The sequence below is a fragment of the Salvelinus fontinalis genome, chromosome 11 (assembly GCF_029448725.1).
Source record: "Salvelinus fontinalis isolate EN_2023a chromosome 11, ASM2944872v1, whole genome shotgun sequence".
Lineage (NCBI taxonomy): Eukaryota > Metazoa > Chordata > Actinopteri > Salmoniformes > Salmonidae > Salvelinus > Salvelinus fontinalis.
This window is the reverse complement of record NC_074675.1, coordinates 36494320-36507037: the sequence shown is the minus strand read 5'-3', so window position 1 is coordinate 36507037 and position 12718 is coordinate 36494320. Positions and strand designations below refer to the sequence as shown.

Below are 12718 nucleotides of genomic sequence, written 5' to 3'. Positions count from 1 at the left end.
AACCAAGCCATGAGGTCAAAGGAGTTGCCTGTAGAGCTCCGAGACAGGATTGTGTCGAGGCAGAGATCTGGGGAAGGGTACCAAAACATTTCTGCAGCATTGATGGTCCCCAAGACCACAGTGGCCTCCATCATTCTTAAATGGAAGAAGTTTGGAACCACCAAGACTCTTCCTAGAGCTGGCCGACTGGCCAAACTGAGCAACCGGGGAAGAATGGCCTTGGTCAGGGAGGTGACCAAGAACCCGATGGTCACTCTGACAGAGCTCCAGAGTTCATCTATGGAGATGGGATAACCTTCCAGAAGGACAACCATCTCTGCAGCACTCCACCAATCAGGCCTTTATGGTAGAGTGGCTCGATGGAAGCCACTTCTCAGTAAAAGGCACATGACAGCCCGCTTGGAGTTTGCCAAAAGGCACCTAAAGGACTCTCAGACCATGAGAAACAAGATTCTCTGGTCTGATGAAACCAAGCTTGAATTCTTTGGCCTGAATGCCAAGCGTCATGTCTGGAAGAAACCATCCCTATGGTGAAGCATCATGGCTGTGGGATGTTTTTCAGCAGCAGGGACTGGGAGATTAGTCAGGATTGTGGGAAAGCTGAATGGAGCAAAGTACAGAGAGATCCTTGATGAAAACCTGCTCCAGAGGCTGTAATCACTGCCAAAGGTGCTTGAACATATTACTGAGTAAAGGGTCTGAATACTTAAGTAAATATGATATTTCAGTTTATTTTTTATACATTTGCAAAATGCTTTGTCATTATCGGGTTATTGTGTGTAGATTGATCAGGGAAAAAACGATTAGAACACATTTTAGAGTAAGGCTGTAACGTAAGAAAATGTGGAAAAAGTCAAGGGGTTTGAATACTTTCCGAATGCGCTGTATATGCCATTTTGCAGACACTTTTATACAAAGCGCACTATAGTCACGTGTGCATACATTTTACGTATGGGTTGCTCCAGCAGGATTCGAACACACAACATTTGGCGTTGCAAAAAACACGCTCTATCGACTGAGCCACACAGCACCACTGCCTAGACTATTGCCAGAGCTGTTCTGAAGGAAGTTTTCAAGGAAGTGAGTTTGTGTTTATACAGGGTCTCCCGCCCTCACCTTCCGTCAACCAATCATGTCAATGCAGAGCTATACGGAGACCTCCGTATTGTTACCACATTTCAGAGGTGCATGGCGATGCGGTACGGAGCTCAATTTGGCCTCTGCGTGCCTCTGGAGGCTCCACAATTGCGTCACACCATCCATACTGCGCCTCTGACCACATTTTCGGATTAAGCATACATTTCTTCTCATGCAATAATGGGGATTTCCAGCAAACTCAGCTTTTACACCTGCTAATATACCGCAGCTTTGTTGATGTGCAGGTCAAAATTAACCTGGTGCTCGTATGAATTTTCTAGCCAATCAGCGGCGATCTAAACTGAGTGAGCTCAACTGTGACTGGTACTGGAGCACCAAAAACAACGTGTAAAGGGAAGCCAGTTTGAATTTGGCTTCAGACCAATCACATCACATCAATAACCAAACGTCAAGAACAGAAAAAATCTTGAATTGTTACATCTCGTTGTGTTGTTGTCCTCTGGTGGCTAGCTAGCTAAAATCAGCCATTTTCTAAATTAGCCATGGATGGTGTCGTGGAAATTCATAATGAGAGACTTTGCCATTTCTTCAAACAATTATCTTTATTTAATATTGATTAATTATTGCAATAATGAGACTAGTCAACCCAACACTCTTGACTGTTGGGCTGAGCAGTCTAACCTTCACAGAAATGCAGAGTTTTTTATATAGCTGACACCAAGAATGCTTAGTCATGTCTGGTTCCACCCCTCCGAAGCAGATTGGGGCAACATAAGCCACTCTGGGTTCATCCTGTCGTTATCTGCACGGGTGGTGTTGTCTTCACCCCACCCCGGCTTAGTTTCCCAGATGCCAGGATGATTATAAGACAATGAGGGATCGTTCTAAACCTAAGCTATCTCTAGTAAAACCCATTCTTGACCATACAGCCAGATTAGCTTCAGGGACCTAGAGTGGAGACCATAAAACACAGCATTAGTAGAACAGAAATGTCTTACTTTTTGTTCCGTATTAATTGTTAACAATTAATATCAAGTCAATCAGGTAAATACGTAATTTTTCTCTCACAATGGAGATAGGGATATTGACTTATGGTTTTACTTAATTCTCCATACTGACTAATAATTATAGCGGCGGTTCTGATCCAACCATACATTCATTCATTGTGCCCGTAGCCTGAGAGGATGGAAGTTCAACATGTAGCTAGATGTAGTATGCTAATGTTAACTAGCTGGCCTGGCGCATCATTGCCCATGAAAGGAAGTTAGGCTACCGATCAAGCATCTTCGCCAGGTAGCCTAGGACAACAAAAACTAAAAGCGTGTAATGTATGACAGAGTCATAGACCGTTTTAGGCAACATGAAAGAGGAGGATGGCAATGGCGTTACTCTACAAGTAGGGTGAGTCAACATGTTTTTTCTGAACTTACTTGCATACACACAGAAATCAGTAGCATGGACAGACACATCATATTTAGTTTACATTGATTGGACTAAATAATTTTTGGTATCTTTTAGTTGTCACTGTATTAGAATAAGCATAGGTGATTAGATGATGTTGAAATGAAGTTTCATTTTCCTGTGCGAGCACCATTATGAATATCAAGAGGGTGTATGTCTTATTTCTATGTAAGTTATTTCTAAAGAAAAGCCATGGACATTCAAACTGTTGCTTGTGCAAAGCACATTTTCACTGTGAATGTATTATTGCGCCAAAAAGTCTGTTATCAACACACATGGCAGTCCATTCAAAATGGCAACAATGGAACATGTGGTTTTTGATATGCATCTATTTCAAAGCCGACCTTTGGACGGGGCTTAAAACACATCAAGGTGATATTCAGACATTATTTGATGGATTTTGAAAATTCTAAAAGCGTTGAGTATCTTACACCATTATGCAGCTGCTACATTTATCAGAACTGTATTGTTGACCTTTTATCAATTTTGACAACCGTTGCTGCTTACATACACTACCGGTCAAAAGTTTTAGAACACCCACTCATTCAAGGGTTTGTCTTTATTTGTACTATTTTCTACATTGTAGAATAATAGTGAAGACATCAAAACTATGAAATAACATATATGGAATCATGTAGTAACCCAAAAAGTGTGAAATAAATCCAAATACACTACCATTCAAAAGTTTGGGGTCACTTAGAAATGTCCTTGTTTTCCATGAAAACATATATGAAAATAGTTGCAAAATGAATAGGAAATATAGTCATGATGTTGATGTAACGGTTCTCCTCTTCCTCTTCATCCGAAGAGGAGGAGCATGGATTGAACCAAGACGCAGCGTTTGAATAAGACATGATTTTTAATTAAACAAAACAGAAAACACGAACGAACACTTGAAATTACAAAACAAATAAACGATGTAGACAGACCTGAACGACGAACTCACATGAAACACGAAGAACGCATGAACACGAAAACTGCCTACATAAAACGAACAAACAAACAAAACCGAAACAGTCCCATGTAGCGCAACGACATACACAGACACAGGAGACAAACACCCACAACAAACAGTGTGAAAACACCTACCTTAATATGACTCTCACTCAGAGGAAATGAAAACACCTGCCTCTAATTGAGAGCCATATTAGGTCACCCTAAACAAACATAGAAACAGAAAACATAGACTGCCCACCCAAACTCACGTCCTGACCAACCTACACATACAAAAACTAACAGAAATAGGTCAGGAACGTGACAGTTGACAAGGTTATAAATAATGATTTTTAATTGAAATAATCATTGTGTCCTTCAAACTTTGCTTTCGTCAAATAATCCTCAATTTGCAGCACTTACAGCCTTGCAGAACTTTGGCATTCTAGTTGTCAATTTGTTGAGGTAATCTGAAGAGATTTCACCCCATGCTCCCCGAAGCACCTCCCACAATTTGGAATGGCTTGATGGGCACTTCTTACGTACCATACGGTCAAGCTGCTCCCACAACAGCTCAATAGGGTTGAGATACGGTGACTGTGCTGGCCACTCCATTATAGACAGAATACCAGCTGACTGCTTCTTCCCTAAATAGTTCTTGGATAGTTTGGAGCTGTGCTTTGGGTCATTGTCCTGTTGTAGGGGGAAATTGGCTCCAATTAAGCACCGTCCACAGGATATGGCATAGCGTCTCAAAATGGAGTGATAGCCTTCCTTCTTCAAGATACCTTTTACCCTGAACAAATCTCCCACTTTACCACCACCAAAGCACCCCCATCTCATTGCCTTCACCATGCTTGACAGATGGTGTCAAGCACTTCTCCAGCATCTTTTAATTTTTTCTGTGTCTTACGAATGTTCTAATTTGTGATCCGAACACCTCAAACTTAGATTCGTCTGTCCATAACACTTTTTTCCAATCTTCCTCTGTCTAGTGTCTGTATTCTTTTGCCCATCTTAATCGTTTAATTTTATTGGCCAGTCGGAGATATGGCTTTTTCTTTGCAACTCTGCCTAGAAGGCCAGCATCCTAGAGTCGCAACTTCACTGTTGACGTTGAGACTGGGGGTACTATTTAATGAAGCTGCCAGTTGAGGACTTGTGAGGTGTCTGTTTCTCAAACTAGACACTCTAATGTACTTGTCCTCTTGCTCAGTTGTGCACTTGGGCCTCCCACTCCTCTTTCTATTCTGCTTAGAGCCAGTTTGCGCTGTTCTGTGAAGGGAGTAGTACAAAGCATTGTAAGAGATTTTCAGTTTCTTGGCAATTTCTAGCATTGAATAGCCTTCATTTCTCAGAACAAGAATAGACTGACGAGTTTCAGAAGAAAGGTCTTTGTTTCTAGCCATTTTGAGCCTGTAATCGAACCCACAAATGCTAATGCTCCAGATACTCAACTAGTCTAAGGAAGGCCAGTTGTATTGCTCCTTTAACCAGAACACAGTTTTCAGCTGTGCTAATATAATTGCAAAAGGGTTTTCTAATGATCAATTAGCCTTTTAAAATTATAAACTTGGATTAACTAACACAACGTGCCATTGGGGTGATGGTTGCTGATAATGGGCCCTCTATGTAGATTTTCCATTTTAAAAAATCTGCCGTTTCCAGCTACAGTAGTCATTTACAACATTAACAACATTAACAACATTTACAACATTAACAATGTCTACACTGTATTTCTGATAAATGTAATGTTATTTTAATGGACAAAAACATAGCTTTTCTTTCAAAAACAAGGATGTGACCCCAAACTTTGGAACGGTAGTGTATATTTTATATTTGAGATTCTTCAAATAGCCACCCTTAGCCTTGATGACAGCTTTGCACACTAATGGCATTTTGTCAACCAGCTTCACCAGCTTCAAGCTTTTCCAACAGTCTTGAAGGAGTTCCCAAATATGCTGAGCACTTGTTGGCTGCTTTTCCTTCACTCTGCGGTCCGACTCATACTAAACCATCTCAATTGGGTTGAGGTTAAGTGATTGTGGAGGCCAGGTCATCTGATGCAGCACTCCATCACTCTCCTTCCTGTTAAAATAGCCCTTACACAGCCTGGAGGTGTGTTGGGACATTGTCCTGTTGAAAAACAAATTAATTAGTCCCTCTAAGCCCAAACAAGATGGGATGTCGTGTCGCCTGCAGAATGCTGTGGTAGCCATGCTGGTTAAGTGTTACTTGAATTCTAAATAATTCACAGACAGCAAAGCACCCTCACACCATAACATCTCCTCCTCCATGCTTTACGGTGGGAAATACACATGCGGAGATCATCCGTTCACCCACACCACGTCTCACAAAGACATGGCGGTTGGAACCAAAAATGTCCAATTTGGACTCATCAGACCAAAGGACAAATTTCCACCCGTCTAATGTCGATTGCTCATGTTTCTTGACCCAAGCAAGTCTCTTCTTATTATTGGTGTCCTTTAGTGGTGGTTTCTTTGCAACAATTAGACCATGAAGGCCTGATTCACACTGATTCACACATTCACACTGATTCGTCTCCTCTGAAAAGTTGATGTTGAGATGTGTCTGTTACTTGAACTCTGTGAAGCATTTATTTGGGCTGCTATTTCTGAGGCTAGTAACTCAAATGAACTTATCCTCTGGGTCTTCCATTCCTGTGGCGGTTCTCATGAGAGCCAGTTTCATCATAGCGCTTGATGGTTTTTGCGACTGCACTTGAAGAAATGTTAACGTCTTAAAGTAATGATGGACTGTCATTTATCTTTGCTTATTTGAGCTGTTCTTGCCATAATATGGACTTATGTATACCCCCATACCTTGTCACAACACAACTGATTGGCTCAAAAGCATTAAGAAGGAAAGAAATTCCACAAATTAACTTTTAACAAGGCACACCTGTTAATTGAAATGCATTCCAGGTGACTACCTCATTAAGCTGGTTGAGAGAATGCCAAGAGTGTGCAAAGTTGTCATCAATGCAAAGAGTGGCGATTTCAAGAATCTCAAATATAAAATATATTTTGATTTGTTTAACACTTTCTTGGTTACTACATGATTCCATATTTGTTATTTCATAGTTTTGATGTCTTCACTATTATTCTACAATGTAGAAAATAGTAAAAAAAATCTAGAAAAACCCTTGAATGAGTAGGTGTTCTAAAACTTTTGACCGGTAGTATAAGCTAGCCACCAATTTAAAACAGATGATGTTGGTTACCATCTTTATTAAATTGTCCAATATGATCTGATCTACATCCTTCTTATTTAAAGTAGTCAAGTAAGGAAATGTTGACCTCTATGTTGAATGTCATTATTTTTGCATTCTGTTTATGCCATTACTGTCTTTTGTATAACAATATTTTGGTACATTGTATGTGAATACTTTGACAAGAAGAGGTTCCTAATGATCATAGATAGACCTCATCAAGCCACATTTATTAAGAATTTGCCTGGTGGAAAGTTGGCAGTCGGCAACCCCGAAGGAATATCTTGCGGCAGCTACTCAAATAAGTTCTAAGGGGAGATGTATGAGAAAAGATACTAGAACGAGGAGCGGAAGAAGGGCGATAGCTCCACCCCACTCGCTCTTCAAGTTTCTCTGGAGTCTATGGGTAACATTTTTAAAGAAGCTCACACATGGTAAATCGTCACTTGTACAACTAATCAGTGATGAACAACCATCGCACTGGAACAACTGTTGCTCGTTTATTGTTGCATCCCACAGTCTTTTGAGAGACAATACGATACCATATGTTACATAGTCTGTCCACGAAAGATTAGTAACAAAATGTTTTTCTGAAATGGATATTCTCAAGTGCAATATCTTAATCAGTCTCTTAAATTGTATGTAACTGTTTTGTTCTATCTTTTAGACTAAATGCTATGCCCCCAGAAAATAAAGTGTACAAATTTAGGTTCAACTAGCATAAAGGCTTAGTAGACCTGGCCATAGATTGGGTGTGACCGATTATTCTTCATAAAGTGTTCTCTCCCACTGGCATGCATCTAGGACATTGCTGGCTCATTAGTACATTATATGACATTGACTTCAAACTGTAATTTGAATAGTGATATGAAAACTTGCTTCTGTTCTTTTCCTTTGAACTTAGATAGGTCTGGAACCATGAGAAAGGCAGAGGAGCCCTGAGTCCATGCAATGTACCTGTGAAGGTGACACAGGGCTTACGTCCCCTACTGTAGTTAACTCCCTGATGGTTATGTTGCAGGAAAATTCAGAGAAAAGGCATCCATCCTTCATAAGATTGCCAAAAAGAAATGCCAAGTAGAGGACAGCGAGAAGGCTAATGGAGTAGCCAGCCGGTCAGGTGAGTGGTCTCTACTCTGGGGGTCTAGTGTAGTCCCATGTGTTAACACAAGTGAATGATATCAGAAACACAAACAAGTTGAAGAGTGATCTCTTCTTCTTTTCTATGTATTTCTCTCTCACACACATACACAAACTCTCACAAATATTTGTATGTTTGGAAGTTGGCTAAACAGACAGCAGTTGGCTTAACATTTGTATGTTTGGAAGTTGGCTAAACAGACAGCAGTTGGCTTAACATTTGTATGTTTGGAAGTTGGCTAAACAGACAGCAATTGGCTTAACATTTGTATGTTTGTAAGTTGGCTAAACAGACAGCAGTTGGCTTAATATTTGTATGTTTGGAAGTTGGCTAAACAGACAGCAGTTGGCTTAACATTTGTATGTTTGGAAGTTGGCTAAACAGACAGCAGTTGGCTTAACATTTGTATGTTTGGAAGTTGGCTAAACAGACAGCAGTTGGCTTAACATTTGTATGTTTGGCAGTTGGCTAAATATTGAAATAAATCCCTTCAATGCTCTATATTGTTTTGAAACCTTGTAATTGTTAGATATTTGTTATTATATAACAGGTTCTGAAAAATCTGCAATCTGATGAAATGCAGGTCGAAGCTATTCAATAATCTCCAATAACCACACAGGCAGAGATCATCACTATTTGCCCATGTTACAAAGTACAGAAGTTCTTTAGAAGTTCATGTTACAAAGTACAGAAGTCCAGAAGTCGTTATGCCTGTCCTTACTAGCATGCCCATCTAGTGATTATCACTCTGTCGAAGGAGTGCCAGTTGTAACTTGATACATCCAATCTCAATACGCCAACTCCGGGCTCTGACGAAAACAAAAAACATGGTGAACATTTTGTCATGCTCTGTGTCTGTAACCAGTAGTAACCACCAACTTCAGTTTAATTTATCTTAAATTAACAGACTAATCTAACATTCCTACACTCTACTCACATAACCCCTGATGCTGGATTGCTACCTCCTTGAGGTTTTGCCTAGCTTTTGTGAAACGCAAATACCATTGCCATTGTTTTGTTCGCATATGCACAAATATGCATTTTTGTACACAGTCATGGGCTACTTGATACAGATATGTTGTCTTCATTTGATCAGTTTCTCACAGCAAGAAAATAATCCTGCAGCAACAGGAAATGTGAAATATTATGTGAATTATAATTAATGGACATTTTTGTAGGGGTTGATACAGTTGTTCTTCCTTTACAAGTTAAGTCATACTGCAGCACAGCTTGCAGGCTGCCGCAGAATTCTATGGGACGTTATTTAATTGTCAGCCATTGTTACCAATAATGCTAGTTAGTGCAGGTTTGACCACCAGATGGCATCTTTGAGAAGCATTCAATACTGGCTGTACTAGAGAATTTAAAAGTTTTTTTGTAAGAACATAGTATATGGGATTGATTTGAAGAAATTTTGCTTAATTAATTTGCTTAATATTATGGTGTTTCTATTCCAAGAAAAACAAAAAACAAAACCCTCAGGGTTTCTGTGAGGATGGAACGGAAAATATGGCACTGTTCAACGTGACGGTCGGGAGTAGGCTACAGTACTTAGAGCATAACATTTCCACACTCTAATTGTAGTCTAACCCATACCCAAATGGAGATTCAGTGAAAATAGACATCTCATTGATTTATTAAGACCAGTCCCCATGCTTGTCTCAGAGCGGCGTGAAACGGTGCTGAAATAGTTGACCATACGTGGGTAGTCTATTACTTCAAATCCTAAATAAAAAAGACCTACAACACTTTAAACAGCACGTTACTCAACACTAGTGAGACTCATGTCGCCTACGGTAGGCCTACAGTATATCACAAAATATTTTTTCAATGACGTGACCCAGCTAGCAATGAGGAATTGGCCCAGAAGTGGCCCTCTTCTGGGGGGCCGGAACTGATTGAATCGGCCCGGCATCAGGTGTCAGTCTCGGTATCAAATTGATTGACTGCCCAGAATCGGCCCAAGTACATCAGGCCATTTCCGTCTACCGGAATTCAGCCGACTTTGCCGGCATCTGGCCGATATTTAAATAAATATAAAATTACCCAATTTAGTAATTTTAAATATTACTATTATACATTTTATACATACAAATTATACCCATCCACAAAAAAACATTTTGTGTTACTTGCTGACCAGACCGGACACGTCGTGTGCGCGAGCGTCGCAAAATAAATGTAGAAATCCATGTTATTCAATTATTGCACCCACACTGCTCGCGCGCGCCAACGAGCGTCTGCGACGCCAAGGGCTAAAATAGAACTCATTCCTATTTCTGACGCAGATCGCGCTGCAAGTCCTGCCTCTCCCATCTCCTCATTGGTTTATAGAAGCAGGTACCCACATGCCATCTTCTCATTGGTTATACCCACGTGGGTGATTGAAAGACGAACTGTTTTGCCGGTAGCCGTGGTGATACTATGAAAGTTTAGATGCGATCACCATATAAGTTAAGCGATGAAAAAGTCTGGAATGAGGAGCGATGATTAGAAACGATTTGGTTGGCCGTTTTATGTGTGGATTAATTGTCGAAGTAGAGGTCCTTGTGCATTTCAGGTAAAATAACAACTCAATGTTTATATCCCTGGACAAATTAGCTAGAAACAGCAAGCTAGCTAAATAGGACAAATTAACGTTAGCTAGCAAGTGCAAGCTAACTAGCTAAATTGCCATACTTAATGCTTTTCGACCTGTACCCATATTAATGTCATTGGTTCAGAGTTTGTTTTGATATTTTAACCTGCGTGTCGTGATCGCGTTTGGTGTGGGGGGGGCAAAATACATTTATGCACGATAGCGCACGATGACGCACGCGCGCAGCTGGTTTGGGTTCCGTGTTAGAGGAAACACTATACATGTTACGTCCGTTGTTGGAATGAGACCAAGGTGCAGCGTGGTAGGCGAACATCTTACTTTTATTTAAAATGAACACCAAAAACCAACAAAATACAAAACGAACGTAAAGTTCTGCAGGCTATACAGCAACTAACAAAATCAAGACCCCACAACCTAAGGTGGGAAAAAAGGCTGCCTCAGTACAATCCCCAATCAGAGACAAGGATACACAGCTGCCTCTGATTGGGAACCATACCAAGCCAAACAAAGAAATAGGAAAACTAGATTGCCCACCCAAATCACACCCTGACCTAACCAAATAGAGAAACAGAAAGGCTCTCTAAGGTCAGGGCATGACAATACACCTGGTGACCGTGTCAGCGTTCATGTGCCTGGCCCGCCACAGGAGTCGCTACAGCACGATGGGACAAGGACATCCCGGCTGGCCAAACCCTTCCCTAACTCGGACGATCCTGGGCCAATTGTGTGTCGCCTCATTGGTCTCCCGGTCGTGGCCGGCATGGGTCTCGAACTAGCATCTGTAGCAACGCAGTTTGCACTGCGATGCAGTGTCTTAGACTGCTGCGAATCTCAGGAGGCTCCGTCCACAAAGTTTTTAATGCTTATCAACTACCTTGCACAAAATGTCAAAATACTAAAATACTACACAGGACTCTTAAAGAATTTCATTTAAATGCTAATTGTATTTTTTGATCACAGAAACAATGAGAAAATATGGAAAAATAAATAATGAAATGTTAATTATATAAAGCAGCTTGTGTAATCATCTGCCAGAGAGTAGCCCCAATCGTCCCAAGCCCCAAGTAATACATTTGGGCTAGATAACTGTCACCGGAATCGGCCCGAGCCCCAAGTAATACATTTGGGCTAGATAATTTACACCGTAATCGGCCTGAGCTCAATCCCCACATCCCAGCCATAAGTAATACTGCCGAAGACGAGTCTGACTCTCAGCCGAGTGCCCCGACTCTCAGCCGGAATCGGCCCAGATTCACTGTGCTAGCTGGGGAATCTCCGCCAATAATTACATTTAGAGGATTGGACAATTCTAAATTTATATTCAAGAGGCATTTTTCGTTAGGTCAAATCTGATCTGTGAGAATATCTAAGGGGCTTTTATATATTTCTAAACTAATTTATAATAATTGCACGTCACCTTATGGGACTCCCAATCACAGTCAGATGTGATACTGCATGGATTTGAACCAGGGACTGTAGTGATGCCTCATGCACTGAGTTGCAGTGCCTTAGACCACTCTGCCACTCAGGAACTATGACTAATACGACCAATATATATTGTGCTGTTAATAGCCCATCCTAGAAACGTTGTTTGCAGAATTGTCAGCCTGCTATGCTTGTGGAAAACAGGGTTAATAATAATAATAATACATTTTCTCCCTTACACTTGTTAAAGGTTCCAATTAATAAAAGTTTTTTTTACAGAACAAATAATACAACAAACATTGTGGTTAAACTCAAATATACTAATTATATTTGAGTTTAACCACAATATTAGTTTTATTATTTGTTCTGTCTTTTCTGGTGGATTAAACTGAAATTGCAACAACTTTCTATGGCCTGTTTAAAAACTAATGATATTTTCGAGATTATTTCATTTTCAAATAACCTAAAGTGAGCGAGAAAAAGGCCATTCTTGAACATGGGGTGAGACATTGTTACAAATATATAAATTAAACCAGTTTGTTTTTTAGAATTATTTATTTCTGTTTTTAGAGGGAGAGAAACCAAATAAATAATGTCACCTCAAAGGTCTCCCGGTCACAACCAGCACAGGTATTGAACCAGCATCTTTAGCAACACAGGTTGCACTGCAATGCAGTGTCTTAGACCGCTGCACCACTCAGGCGCTGTACAAGGTAACTGGTCGGGAGTAGGCTACAGTACTAAAGTAAGAGCAAAATAATCCTAACATTTCCACACCCTAATTGTAGTCTAAGTTTTTCTTAGAATAAAAAACAGTTTTAGTAAGTAATAC

The 12718-nt window shown here is 40.4% G+C and overlaps 1 protein-coding gene across 8 annotated transcripts in view; it reads left to right on the top strand.

Annotated features, from left to right (window-relative positions):
• Positions 1-12718, top strand: part of LOC129865649 (sodium/potassium/calcium exchanger 2-like) — a 202118-nt gene that overhangs the window by 168155 nt on the left and 21245 nt on the right. For 5 of the 8 annotated variants that reach the window (XM_055938585.1, XM_055938583.1, XM_055938584.1 and 2 more), the window contains one exon: positions 7746-7844. The exons of the other annotated variants lie outside the window; for them this stretch is intronic. In XM_055938585.1, coding sequence (XP_055794560.1) covers positions 7746-7844 — 99 coding nt within the window. The remainder of the gene's footprint in view (positions 1-7745; positions 7845-12718) is intronic. 8 annotated transcript variants of the gene reach the window in all.